This window comes from Catharus ustulatus, chromosome 22 (genome assembly GCF_009819885.2).
Source record: "Catharus ustulatus isolate bCatUst1 chromosome 22, bCatUst1.pri.v2, whole genome shotgun sequence".
In the NCBI taxonomy this organism is placed as follows: domain Eukaryota; kingdom Metazoa; phylum Chordata; class Aves; order Passeriformes; family Turdidae; genus Catharus; species Catharus ustulatus.
In genome coordinates this window covers 7231634-7245897 of record NC_046242.1, presented here as the reverse complement: position 1 = coordinate 7245897, position 14264 = coordinate 7231634, and the positions used below count along the sequence as shown (strand labels likewise).

At 52.6% G+C, this 14264-nt stretch overlaps 1 protein-coding gene across 3 annotated transcripts in view; it reads left to right on the top strand.

The window, feature by feature from the left end:
* The window catches only part of ATP2A3 (ATPase sarcoplasmic/endoplasmic reticulum Ca2+ transporting 3), a 52587-nt gene that overhangs the window by 22602 nt on the left and 15721 nt on the right, over positions 1-14264 (top strand). For all 3 annotated transcript variants that reach the window (XM_033078090.2, XM_033078091.2, XM_033078089.2), the window contains exons 6-12: positions 2063-2143; positions 2510-2595; positions 3615-4079; positions 10154-10242; positions 12676-12778; positions 12988-13119; positions 13894-14019. In XM_033078090.2, coding sequence (XP_032933981.1) covers positions 2063-2143; positions 2510-2595; positions 3615-4079; positions 10154-10242; positions 12676-12778; positions 12988-13119; positions 13894-14019 — 1082 coding nt within the window. The remainder of the gene's footprint in view (positions 1-2062; positions 2144-2509; positions 2596-3614; positions 4080-10153; positions 10243-12675; positions 12779-12987; positions 13120-13893; positions 14020-14264) is intronic.

Genomic DNA, 14264 nt, shown 5'->3' with positions numbered 1-14264 from the left:
AAGCCCCAGAGCCACAAAACTAATCCTCTCCTTTCCTCCTCGTGGCCCTGCTGGTGGAAACATGCTGCAATCCCTCCAGTGCCCAGCCAGCTTGCTGTTATTTATGCTCCTAGCTGGGCTTCAGCTGGAAGATGAATGCAAAAATAATGGGGGGAGGATCAAGCCAGCCAGATCCTCAGCTGGGTGAGCTGGCTGCACTCCCAAACCAGCTCTGACAATGCAGTCCGGCTGCTGACCTGGCCTTTAATTAAATTAATGAATTATTAATAAAATTCTGCCATCTTTCCCCAAATCAAATGCATACTGCCTGCCCATCAGCAGCCCAATATTACTTTTTAATGGCACCATCAGCATTGCAACTAGAATGGAAAGAGCTGAGCTCTCTGGAGGGGTTTTGCAAATTATTAGCAAATGTGGGTTTAGGAGGTTATGGAAAGTGGTGAGGGTGCTGTCAGGTGCCTGGTAGGAAAGCACACCAGGAGGAAAAGCTTTGAAGCTGCCATGGACATCCAGGTGATGCCCTGGATGTGTGACAACACAGGCAGGAGGGACTGGCTGCTGTTTGCATGTGCAAATGCAATAAATTTGGCAGCAGGGAGCCGGAAACCTGTTACACTGAGACAAGGAGGGGGGTGGCTGGAAGTTGGCAGGCTGCTTAAACCCAGCTGAGTTTTGTCCTTTTATGACAAGGCCATGGAGGTGAGTCCTGGTGCAGGCACTTTTACCTTTCCCAAAAAGTGCAGGCAGAGCATCTCCTGGGGAGCTGCACCGGGTGCTGTGACCCCTGTGGTGCTCATGGCCATGGCCAGGCGGTGTCCTCCTGTTTTCAGCTCTTGCTCTTGGGGCACCTGTGGTGCTGAGGGGACCACAGCCACATGGCACACGTGGCTAATGGCTGGGCCAGGTCTGTTCTGTGCCGTGGGATAATAATAAATAAATAAAAAATAATTCACTGTGCACCCTGGAGCAGGTTCTACCCCTGTGGCACCAGGGCTCTCTCTGTCCCTGCCTGTTTAGCTCATGTTTGCAAGTCCTCCTGCCTTTCCCAGGGGAAGAGGAGCTCTTTGCTCCCTCTAAGATGATGCCTTGAACAGATGTGGAGTCTGTGCATGACATGGATATTTTGGGGAGGTCTGTGCTGGCAGCCCCCCAGCTCAGTGTCCCCCAGAGAGGTGTGACAGGGAGCAGGGCAGGTCTGGCTGGCTGACAGATGCTGCTGCTGCATCCTGGAGCATTGGGATCTGCAGCTGGAATAAGTGGCTGGGTGGTGGAGCAGTGCCAGCCCCTCCCGCTGTGCTGGGGGGGTTTACGAGCCCTGGGAGGAAGCTCTCGTTAAAGGCTGGGATTGCACAGCATCCTTAGCAGCCAAGCCCGCAGTGTTGTGTAAGGGATGTGAGGGGCTGGCAGCCAGGGCTCAGCCTCAGTGTTTCCAAAGTGTTGGAGTGTGGTTGTGTCCTGCTGATAAGGGAGCAGGAGGCAGAAACCCAGTGGAAAAAGCAGCTTTAAATGGTTTTTGTAAGGAAGTGCTGGTGCCTTGGAGGGTGGTGTGGGGTGGCTGGCAGTGGATGGAGCAGCTTTCACCTGTGCCCACTGTGCCATGCCAGGAGAACCAGGGGTGGTTTTTTGTCTTGTACACAGATTTTTCCACTGTCAACAACTTGTTGGCCCAGAGAACCTGAAGCAGGGTTAAGACTGGCATTAGGAAGTTTGGATCACTTCAACATGGGGATGTTCTGGGTTTTTTGCAGGAAAGAGGCAAGATGGGGTGCAGGGGGAGTTTGCAGGGAAGAGGAGAGACAGGGACGTGGTGGGGAAGGGGATGCAGCACAGCAGGCAGGGTACCACTAGGGTTTGTCTTGTCAAATATGGACAGACAAAATTAAGCTTTAAATACAGAAATGGGGTATCCCAATGCAGGACCCTTTGCCATGGGCTGAACCCCTCATTGCTCCAGGCTGAAGTGACATGGTTGGTGTCAGTTTGGGGTTTTCTGTTCCCATTCCTGGGCTGTTGGGTGCTGCCAGTGCCTCCTGACAGAGCTGCTCTGCTCCTGTCCCTGCAGTTGGTGACAAGGTGCCAGCAGACATCCGGATCATCGAAATCCGCTCCACCACCCTGCGGGTCGACCAGTCCATCCTCACAGGTGTGTGGGGGCCCCCTGCAGCACAGCCAGCTCCTTCTGCTGTCTTCCTGGAGGCAAATTTTGGAACTGATGCTGGGATAAGTGCTTTACTGGGGTGGGAAAGGGTGGGAGAGCAAGACTTGGATGATGCTTGGACCTTCCCAGGTCCTCCAAGTCACAGCATAGGTGAGATGTGTCTGGTGCTTGAGAATGCTTCCTACAGAGCACAAAGCCTGGGTGATCCTGTGTGGCTTGTGGGGTTTGACATCCCCACAGGGGGGTTTGGGTAGTTTGGTGGCACAGGGCTGCTCTAGAGCTGGGAACAGGGATGAGCTGAGGCTGGAGGGGGAACATGGGTGGTCCATCTCTCCCCTCTTGTCTTGGCAGGAGAGTCTGTTTCAGTGATCAAACATGCTGACCCCATCCCTGATCCCCGGGCTGTCAACCAGGACAAGAAGAACATGCTTTTCTCTGTAAGTCCCTTACCTGTCTCCACCTCTCCTGTGGCTTTCCAAAGTGCAGAGGCTGGTGGATGTGGGAGATCTCTGAGCAGAGAGAGTGCATGCATGAGACCTGAATCCATAAAAAGAGCCCCAAATCCATAAAAATAAGAACCTACTTCATTTGGATTTCATTTAGGCTGTGGCACATAAAGCTTTTAAATACCTTGGGCAATCTCAGAGCACTTATTTTCTGTCAAGTAGGATGCATTATGGATGGGGAAGAGGTTTGTGGTTGAGCCTGGAGCTATTACAGAGTTGGGTTTCCTCCTTTCTCCTGTTCTTCTCAGGCAGAAGTCAAGTCCTCAAGGGGTTACAGCTCTCAGGAAGGGCTCTCCTGCTCCTTAGGGTGGGTTTATATAAAAACCCAAGATGTCCCATTTTCCCTTTGACCAAGATCTCATGTTCTCCTTTCACAATGAGGAGCCCCTTTCTCTGCTCAAACCAAGAGGTTTCATGTTGCATTATGTCATAATTATGTCAAGACAGATATGACTGGCATCACCACCAGCTCTTTATAAGCAAACTTTTCATGCCTTTTTTCAATGTACTTCTTTCTGACAACTCTGACTCCTTCCCTCATAGGCAGCTTCACACAGGAATGATTCCTTTATTCCTTTTCTTACAGGCAGCTCCACACAGCTCTGACTCCTCCTCTCTCTGCATGGCTGGCTAAACCCCAGCCTGTCCCTTACCCAGCCACCTAACCCTGTCTGTCCCTCACACAGCATCTTCTACCTTGTCTGTCCCTTGCACAACCACACATCCCTTACCTCCTCACAGCACAGCCAGCAGACCCCATCCCAAACTGATTCTGCCACTTATGGCAGCTAACCCACTCTTTTGTAACACCCAAACTCACTGGGCAGGCACAGATGTTTCCACTCCTCAGGAGTCAGTACAGGTATAATTCAGTGGGAGGGATTGCCTTCTGTGCTATCCTTTCAACCTATCATGCCCACATATCCACTGTGTCCTTCCCTCCCTGCCAGGGCACCAACATTGCAGCTGGGAAGGCGGTGGGGGTGGTCATTGCCACGGGGGTGTACACCGAGATCGGCAAGATCCGCAACCAGATGGTGGAGACGGAGCCCGAGAAGACCCCGCTGCAGCAGAAGCTGGATGAGTTCAGCCAGCAGCTGTCCAAAGTGATCTTCCTGGTGTGCATCGCCGTGTGGGTCATCAACATCAGCCACTTCAGCGACCCCGTGCACGGCGGCTCCTGGTTTCGCGGCGCCATCTACTACTTCAAGATCTCGGTGGCGCTGGCGGTGGCCGCCATCCCCGAGGGGCTCCCGGCCGTCATCACCACGTGCCTGGCGCTGGGGACGCGCAGGATGGCCAAGAAGAACGCCATTGTCAGGAGCCTGCCCTCGGTGGAGACCCTGGGCTGCACCTCCGTCATCTGCTCCGACAAGACCGGCACCCTCACCACCAACCAGATGTCTGTGTGCCGGGTGAGAGCACTGCGCGGGGGCAGCTCGTGCCTGGAGGGGCTGGAACACAGCTGGGCACAGTTCAGAGGGGTAAAATGGGATTTACTGAGGGGCCTTCAAAGGGCACACCCTGGGCCTGCCTGGATGGCTCCAGGATGGAAGCACAAGAGAGCTTGGTCAGGAGATCTCACATTTTATAGCTTTTAGTCCATTTGCACACAGGAGTCAACTGTGCAGTTAATAGCCTCAAATCATCAAGTTTCATCCTCCTTGCTTGCTTGCCCTCTCTCCTCTTTTCATGTTCTTCATGCTTAGGGCCTGAAGTTTGAAGAGATTGTCCTTGAGTCCCCATCTGGAATTGTTTTGTCTTCACCACCCTGTGAAAAGGTCCTAGGAACCCTTAATACAAAACTAAAAGCTGCACACCAAAGCAAAACAGAAAAACTTAAAACCTGAAACGTCACAGGGGATATGCTTAAGAGCACCCCATGCTGTGGTGGTGGGCTCTGTATCCTCACCAGAGTTGTGTTGTGTTGGAATGGGGGGGGTGAGCAGGGAGGAGAGTTTGTAGGAAGGCCAGAGGTTCCCCTGGCCAGGGTCAGCAAGGATCAGGGCTTCTCTTGGCTTGGGTGTAATTAGAAAACTCACCACAATGGAGGTGCTGTGTTGCAGTCTCCTTTCAGGGGTCACTTTCCAGGGAATGTTTCTTCCTGCTGGGATGTGACATTGAGACAGCGCTCCTGGAGATGCCAGTCCTCTCCCTCTCCCTCTCCTCTTTTAACCTAACCAATAAGAAATCCTGGACCATACAGAATTACAGAGCCTGGACCCATGAAGAGCATTTCTGTTGGGGGGAGCCCTGAGGTGGTTTGGTGAGGAGTTTGAAGGCTCCTCATCGACCAGAGAGTTTTGTTCCCACATGACTGGCCGTGTGGAGAGGTGACTTGTTAGGAAAGCCTGGACCATCTGAGTACTTCTCAGTTTTCCCATTAATCCATGAGTGTCAGGAAAGCTTTTTACATGGCTTTGGCATGTTGTTTTTATAGGAGAAACTTGGAAAATGTGTTGCTGTGGGAAAAAAAGGACCTGGCCAACATCTCTCCTCTCTGACACACAGATAGTGTGGTGGGAAGTTGGGACAGTGCTGCAAACTGGCTTTGGCCACTGGTTAGCTCAGCACAGACTGCAGATGAATGGAAATGTCTGGTATTTCTACCCTGTGAATGACACAGAGCAAGACAGGGCTGGAACAAAACAGGGACCAAGCTGCCCATGTCTCACAGGGGGAGGCTCCCAGCAGCCCCATCTGCAGAGCCAGGGATGCAGTGAGCCAGGACAGGGTGACCCAGTGCTGCAGGAGGAGAGGAGGAGTGACCATGCCTCCCCAAACCACTTCCTACTAGGGGGTCTGCTCTTAGGTGCTGCTGAGGGGGGCAGTGGGGCAGTGGCATACAAGGGTTTTGACATCAGTTGTCATTTGCAGAATGAACGCAGCAACTTTGCAAAACAAACAAACAAACAAAAAAACCCAGTTAAAAAGTCAAAGTATCGTCCAGCCTATCACCCCATAACCCTGTTCCAGTATTTGTTTATTCACTTGGCTGGATGCTGGCTGCCAGGGCACACTGCTGGGAGGAGGGCTGGCCCCAGGAGGCACAGCCTGTTAATGTTTAATGGACAGGGATTCCCGTGCTGACGTGGGCAGACAGGGCTGCCCTGGGAGGGGCAGGTGGGTAAATATTTGTATATTTGTATATTTGAGCTGGGCAGCCCTTGATGTGTCCAGGATGTGCTCCTGTGCCAAACAGCCAGCTCAGCCATGGGGGTGAGCAGCCAGAAAACCCTATCAATAACCTGGGAAATGTATTAATTGAATGTGATTTCATTAACTTGCCCATTAATTGGGTGAGTACAGCTGCAGGGCCTGCTGCTGAGCAGGACCTGCTCAGTGTCTCACTGCTGGCATCAGGTCTGCAGAGCTGTGAAGTGACTCTTGAGAGGCTTCAGGTGTGCTTTCAAACCCTCACTGAGTTTCCAGAGCTGTGCCATGGCTCTGGGTCCCTCCTGGTGCTGTCTGAGCCAGCTCAGCAGGACACACGTGGGGCCCAGGTGGGCAGCAGGGCTGAATCTGTGCCCCTCAAAATGAGCCACCCAGAATGAACCCCCCAAAATGAGCCACCCAGAATGAACCCCCCAAAATGAGCCAGCCAGAATGAACCCCCCAAAATGAGCCACCCAAAATGAGCCACCCAGAATGAGCCACCCAGCATGAACTCCCCAGCATGAGGTGCTTTGTGCTTTGTCCTCCCAGGATGGCCGAGACTTTGGTGCTTTTGCTGTGACCTGGAGTGCACCCAAGATTACAGAAACAAAGCCCCTTGGTGAATCAGAGTAAACCTGTGGTTTGTGTCACTGTATGGCCAACTGGGGGTCTCTGAGGTCACCATCTCCCCCAGCCCAGGAACAGCCCCCTCCCAACCCTTAAATAACCATGGAGCTGGGAGAAGGGGGATCCTGGCAGGTGGAGAAGGGACATAGGAGCATCACAGCTCTCTCTTCTATCACATGTTTAAATCACTCTCCTAAAACTTGCAGCACCCTTTTATGCATCCTACTTAATTTTCCAGGAAGGTGGCATTTGAAAATCAGGATGATTTGGAGGTGTGGGCTCGGGGGATGAGGGGGGAAAGATGCTGGCCCCCCATGTCTGAGAGGAGGTGTTTGGTGATATTTGGCTGTCTGAGATGGCTGCTGGGGTTTTGGGGAACAGGAGCAGAAAGGGGTTTATTTTCCACAAGGCTTGTAGCAGAGCCTGGATGTGCAAACTCTCAGGAGCTGTGCAGGCACTGTTTGCTTTGCAATCTGCAGGGCACTGTGCCTTGGCTCAGCACTGTTGTGGGTCTAAACCTGTCACTAATTACTGGGAGACCTGGCTGGGGGTCCCCAGGGGCTGTGCCAGCTGCCAGTGGATGCCTGCTGGCTGGGGCTGCTTCCAGTGCAGGAGGAAAGTGATGCTGATCCGTGGGTTGATTGATGGAATAGTGACTGATGATTACAGCTCTTACAACTCCAGACAGCAATCCTGCCTGTCAATGAGTAGTTCTCTTAAAGACACTACAGAAAATACAGAGTAGTGGAGATAAATCCTTCACACCTGTCTTCCCTACAAGCCCACAGCTGCTGCTCCAGGGATAGTGTGGATGTGAGGTGCCCTTTGCATCCTAGAAATACACACAGCAGTGTCCAGCTGTGATACAGCACTGGGGCTGGGCAGGGTCCATGGGACAGGAGAGGAAGAGTGGGGTGCACTCTGAGAGCATGCAGCTCCATTCTCCTTCTGCCTCTCTGTTGCATTAAAACCCCAAATCCCTGGGGTGGCTTTAAAAGGCTCAGGGCAGGGGGAAGCCCTGGGGTGCTGCTGGATGCTGGAGCTGCTGCTCACTATGCAGTACAAGAGGTTGGGCAGCCCCTCTGTGAGCCTGACTTGTCAGCAGCCTCCAACATTCCCACCTCCTTCTATTGCTCCTGATATTAAAAATATTATTTTGGTGATGGAAACTTTAGTTCTGCTCTTAACTGCTTAAGACACAGCTATTTCCTCTGGACTGTTTCCACTGCCCACAAACCTGCCCACTTCTCAGCCTGGAAATCTGCCCAAACATCGACAGGCTGAGGGAGCTGGGCTCTTCATCCTGGAGAGGAGAAAGCTCCAGCAAGAGCCTGGATCCCCATCCAGTGCCTAAAGGGGCTCCAGGAGAGCTGGAGAGGGACTGAGGACAAGGGGGAATGGCTTTAAGATGAAGGAGGGGAGATTTAGATTAGATTAGGAAGGAATTCCTGGCTGTGAGGATAGGGAGTCCCTGGCACAGTTTGCCCAGGGAACCTGGGGCTGCCCCATCCCTGGCTGTGTCCAAGGCCAGGCTTGGCAGGGCTTGGAACAACCTGGGACAGTGGAAGGTGTCCCTGCCCATGGCAGGGGGGTGGAATGAGATGGGCTTTAAGGTCCTCTCCAACCCAAACCATTCTGGGATTCTCTGGTCACACCAAACCCTGCAAACACCCCTGCAGAGCACTGGCTGCCCCCATGCTGGCCAGTCACGCAAGCTGGGAGCAGCAGGAAATTTGATATAACCTCTGGTTGCTGTGGGTTATGTAGCACCTTTTTTTAAAAGGCATGGAAAAATAGAGAGCTTGGAATGCTTTTTTTTTTATTTCCCTTTTCCCTTTTTTAATAAGAAAGACGCTATTGTGAAAGTAATCATTGTTTTGTAGCCATGAGCATTTGAAAACAAACAGGCCCATATCAGGCAAACCCATCAGTGGCTGGGGTGGGTGCTTTCAGCTTTTTTAATAAATGAATCTGGCTGTTGTTTCAGGAGTTCATTTTCTGAAGAGGCCAGGAGATTTTGGCTCTCTGGAAGGCTGATGGCATTGGATGTCTCAAACAAAGATGATGGGTGCTTAGCTTTCAAAGGTTCCTTTTGATGTTGTCTCAGACTGGGTGCCTCACTGCAGGTTCTGGGTGTCTCATCTCTTGAGGGGGTTGTTACCAAAGGAAATAGGATGTGGTTTTGCTTTCTTTATTGAGTTTACACCCACTGCCAGAGATCCCAGTGCCTCCAAAGGACCTGGCACACCTCTCCTGCAGCCCTTCAGCTCCTTATTTTCTTCAGAACCTTTCAGGGATGATGGGCCCTGGGAAAGGAGCTGAGGGCATTAGCCCAATAAACAGGATATCTGCAAATAGCTGGGGAGCCATGGTGAGGTTGTTTTGGGCTCAGAATTACTCACACAGGAGATGAATGCTTTGAACCTGCTCCTTTGATTTGCCTAAACCTGTAAAATAGGGAGGAGAGAAAAGCCCTTGGGGTGTCCTGGTGCTGGGAGAGTGCTCCCCTGAGCATGCCCTTTATTGCTTGGCTTGGCCCTGAGCTCCTGCCTGGGCACCCCTCCTGTGTGGCTCACTCCTGCCAGCGTGGCTGCACTGATGAGGTGTCCTTGTATTATTAACAGTAATTAATAATAATAGCAAATTAACCTCTGTTTGTTGCCAGAGGAAACGTGGCAGGCAGAGAGGTGGGTGGTAACAGAGCTGTTGCATCTCTGGTGCTGAGTGGTGCCTGCTGATTTCTCCAGCATCTGTTGCTTCCCTCTCCTGGGGAGCAACTCAAATAACCAGAGGAAAATAAACAGAGGAAAAAACAATTATTTTGAGACAGGTTGGAGTGGGACAGTTTTCTCTGCACCTGCTTTCTGGGGGCACTCAGCAAGTTCACAGAGCTGAGGAGAGCAGCACTTCTCTGCAGCCAAATTAAATTCTGGCTTCTCCCTGCAGCCAGAGAAATTCATTTGCCAAACCAGCTTTATTTATTTATTTACTTATTTACTTGTTTATTATGTTGCTTTTTGGCTTCAGTGTGGGTCATAAATAACTAGAAGCAGAAATGAACATTTCTGAACTGTCTCCTTGGCTGGGCCAGGCCCTGCTCTTGTTCCCAGGGATGCTGCCCTCAAAGGTGGGCTGTGCTGGGAGGGGTCAAGGGGGGACTGGCAGAGCTTGGGGAGAGGGGAGTTTTAATTTTATTTCAGAGTTTGAGGGATTTGTCTCATTATAGCAGGAAAAGAGAAGCTGGAAGGATTTTGAAAGGCAAAAATAGAGTGTGGGGGATTTCTGTGGCTCACTGGGGTTTTGTTACTGAGCTGAGCTGTGATCCCAGTAAGGTACTAGGCTGGTGGCTGGGAAGGGATGGCAGGGGCAGCTGCTCAGATCCTGCCCTGAAGAGGCTTTCCAGGGCAGCCAGGGCAGGAGTGGAAACCTTCTCTGCTCCAAGGAAAACACAGGCACCTTCTTAGGAACAGGCTCAGCATCTCTCCTCTCCTAGGGAAGGAAAGAGCTGGAGGAGGCCAACGTGAGAAAGGCAGAGCAGAGCTGGAAGGATTTGGGGACAGCCAGGAGTGTGACCAGGGATGGGCAGAGCCTGATGCCAGGGGGCTGTCACCAGCACAGTACCAGCTGCTGGGCGTCCAGGCTGGGCACGAGGGTTGTACCAAAAATTCTCTGTCTAATGCTGTGTTTGCACCTCTCCTCCTGGCAGATGTTCATCATGGAGAAGGTGGAGGGCACTCAGTGCAGCCTGCACGAGTTCAGCATCACCGGCTCCACCTACGCCCCCGAGGGACAGATGTGAGTGAGGGTCCCTCCAGAGGGGCACAGGGTGGCCCTGGGCTGGCAGCAAGCTGGGGGAGATGGGAGGGTGGGGCTCATGGCCACGGGTAGGGGTCCCCATGAGAGAAAGGAGGGTTTCTGTGCTGTGTGCAGTGCTGTCCATGGGGATCCCTGCTGGGCACTGTCTTTTGGCCGTGCTGGGCTTGCAGATGTGGGGTGATTGCCTGTGCTGTTGGTGGGGAGCAGAGCAGTTGTTTCACTGTCCCTCACACCCAGCTCCTGCCCCACTTGATTTGGGTGGCTCTGCCTTCCCACTGCTCAGCAAAGGGGTTCCCACACACTTGGCTCTCCCTTTGTCAGCAATCCCAATAAAACAAGCCCACCTGTGAACCAGAGATGACAAATGCAGGAATGGTGATGAACAAGGCTGGTTGCAGCAGATGACTCTCCATATTTCTGGAGTCTGCACAGTTTGAGTAATGACTGGTGACTGCTGCCCCTGCCCTGAGCAGAATGCAGGGTGGGCAGCTTGTCCAGGAGCCAAGGGGACTTGCAAAAGGCTGAACCCCCCAAGGAAAGTGCTCCCTGAGCCTGTGTCCACAGCAGGGATGGCTCCCGTGGCTGGTGTGCCCAGGGCACGATCCTGCTGGTGGCAGGGTGTGTCTCAGGGCTCACAGGGGCTTTGCAGAGCTGCAGCCCAGGGCAGGGATTGAGACCTGGGGGCTTTTCCCTCAAGTGTTTTCACACACATGGGGTTTTCTGCTGCTGTATTTATTTATTCCTGTTCCTTTGGAAGGAGGTGGTGGCCCCCAGCGGGGCCAAGTCTGTGAAGAAGGCAGATGAGAAGCTCAGCTGGTGGTGGAAGCACACTCTGCTCCCCTTTGCTTTGCTCAGTGATCCCAGACACATTTGTCACCATGGTCCCTTCTGCTCATCCATGGAGCAGCTGTAATTCATCTCACCCACAGACTTAATTTCATGAATATTTATGAAGCCAATTTGATCCTTGGCTAGGAATCTCCATTAAAAACTGAGCCAAGTCATAAGCTGGTGTCAATCAGTGCATTTCAATTAAAATTGAGGAGGACTGGGGGGCTGAACTTGTGCCTGCCAACCTCTGAAGCTCAGTGCCCCCAATCCTCTGGGGACTGCTTTGAGGCCACTGTGTTGGTCTGCACCAATTTGTGTTGCTCTTGAGTTTTGTTTTAGCCCTGTGCCCGTACTGGGTATGCAGAGGGATGTGTGGGGTTGCTGAGGTGTCACAGAGGGAACCCCCTTCCCCCAGGGCTGATGGGACTGGAATGCTTGTTTGCTTTAACCTGGTTTGCTCACACAGCCCCCAGCCAGCAGCACCTTTGCTGATGTTCATCCCAGCACGGGTCTCACCTGGGTCCATGCTGACATGGCTCTAACCTGCCATCCCTTCCCAGCAATATCCAGGGGATCACATCCTGCAGAAACCATGCTTGGTGTGTCCCCAGCTCCCTCCTCCACCCACTGTCCCTTGCTGTGAGCCCAGGCCCAGGCAGCATCTCTGGGCAGGAGCAGTGCATCTCCCTTCCCACTCACAGCCCCATGCGGCTTCGTCTCCCTCAGCAAACAGATTTTTCACATTTTCTTGGCTGCTCCCTGTTTTCCGCTCCCGAGCTGTAACAAGGGCTCCAAAATGTTCTTTCCATTGGGAACCAACAGTGGAATAAGCTGATCCTAGTAAATGCCTGACAAATTATTTTTCCAGCCAGCAGATGACCGGCTGGGTTTATACAGCTCTAACCTGCAGTTACCTCTGCTGGAACCAGGATAATTTTTTATTTCCTTCAAAACCACTGCTACCATTCCTGCCACCAGGCGAGGAGAAGCATCTGGCTCGCCTGGAGTCTTCAGGGCTTCTCTTTTCCATAGCAAAGAGCTGCTATTTAGGAAGCAAAGATCACAGTTCACCACTTGCTTGGAAGCAGTCACAGCAGAGCAGCTGTTAAAGCTCTCTGCTGCTCCCAAAAGCTCCCTTGGGTTCCCTGTGGAGTGTGAAGCAGCATCCCAGGGAGGAGAAGGGACTTGCTGTTGGTTCCACAGCTCCTCTGGATTCAAAGCAAATGGTAACCCCTGAGAGCATGGATGTTAACTTGAATTTCTTTGCTGCTTTTCTAGTCCATCACCTTTGTCATTAGACTGGGAGCAGCTCTTGCTTGCTCATTTGCAGCCCCCCTTATTCTGGGCTTCTTCCAGAATTTATGTGCCTCCTGTGATATTTTATTTGCAATTTATCCTGCCCCATTTAATAAAGCACAAAATGCCAACCCAAAGGTTTACTGCCACCACTGGTGCTTTAACTGGGCTTTTGCTTCCACTTTTACAAGAGTGCTATATAGGCTGTATAAGCTCCCAGAAGGGATCTTTAGGGTGAGCTGACTGTGCTGCAGGTGTGAGCTGTGTTGGGGTTGTTTTGTGCAGCCTGAAGGACGAGCAGCCGGTGCAGTGCGGGCAGTACGACGGGCTGGTGGAGCTGGCCACCATCTGTGCCCTCTGCAATGACTCCTCGCTGGACTACAATGAGGTGTGGGGGCACCAGGGCCAGGGTGGGCTGGGGGGATGCTCTTGCTGTGCTTCAGGGCAAAGCCAGTAGAGTTTGTCCCTTGGGATCCCCTTCCCTGGCTTCAGCTCATCCCAAGGGGATGCTCTGGTGTGGTGGGGGACAGCATCTGGGTGGCAGCAGCACACAGAGGATGTGCTCCAAAGCTTCAGCTCTTTTGTTCTGCCCTCTAGTCCAAGAAAGTCTATGAGAAGGTGGGGGAAGCCACTGAAACAGCCCTGACGTGCCTGGTGGAGAAGATGAACGTGTTCAACACAGACCTCAGCAAACTCTCCAAGGTGGAGAGAGCCAATGCCTGCAATTCAGTGAGTGAGGAGAATCCCCTGTGGGCTACAGCACCGGGGGTGGGGGGGAGAGGAGGGATGGAGGATGTCTGATATTTGGGCAAAACACTTGCAGTGATCTAAGGGACTGATTTGGCACAAGGATGTGATTTCCAGGCTCTCATGGTGAGCTGTTTATGGAACAGTGGCCCTGGGGGGCTCATGCCAGGACCTCGAGGACTAACCTACATGGGGCTTTGGAGCAGGTGATTCCTGAGGCTCCACCTCAGTCCAGTCCCTGCTCAGACAGGAGACACCCTCTGAGTGACAGCCCAAGCTCAGGCTGCAGATGAGGAAGTTTGCACTGAGCAGCCACCCTCCAACATGAACCACACCCTATTAGCCAGAGCCTTGCCTGCCCCAGTGACACTTGCTCCTTGGAAACATCTATTTTTGACATGAAAATATCTTGTGCTGGCTATTCCCCTACTCCAGTGTCTCCCTGTCCTCCTGTGTGAAAATACACTTTATTTTGGGTCTGTATTTCCTCCACTTTAGATCTTGCAATGTCATGACTTGCTCAAAGGGCTCTCTGTTCCAGAATTTCTTCCCCAGATAGGTCTGTGCAGGTTGTAATAAATCTCCTGACTCCTTTCTGATGTGGAAAACTCACAAGCTGTTACCCCTGTCCCATCCTCCCTGGCTCCTGTGGCTGCCTTTCTCCTCCCCTCCTGGGGCTCAGCAGGGTTGTCAGCCAAGGCAGAGAGCACCAGTGTCCCTGGCACTTCCTGGCTCAGCCCAGTGCTGTTCCTGCAGGTGATCAAGCAGCTGATGAGGAAGGAGTGCACCCTCGAGTTCTCCCGGGACCGCAAGTCCATGTCAGTGTACTGCACTCCCACCGGGGCTGGCAACAACTCTGCTGGCAGCAAGATGTTTGTCAAGGTAGGGGCAAAGCACCTGCAGCTCCACCCCCTGCACAGCCAGCAGTGTTTGGCCTGTGCTGCACAGGGCAGTGATGGTGCTCTGCAGTTCCTCTCACACTCACCTGCCTGGGCATGCAGGATCCTGCAGGGGGGCTGCTGGAGTCAGGGAGGAGGTGAGGCTGTGCCATATTGATTAGGGAAAAAAGGGGGTGAGGTGATTGAGAGGGAGGAAAAGGTGCTGAGTGTGCTGGTGCTGGTGCTGGG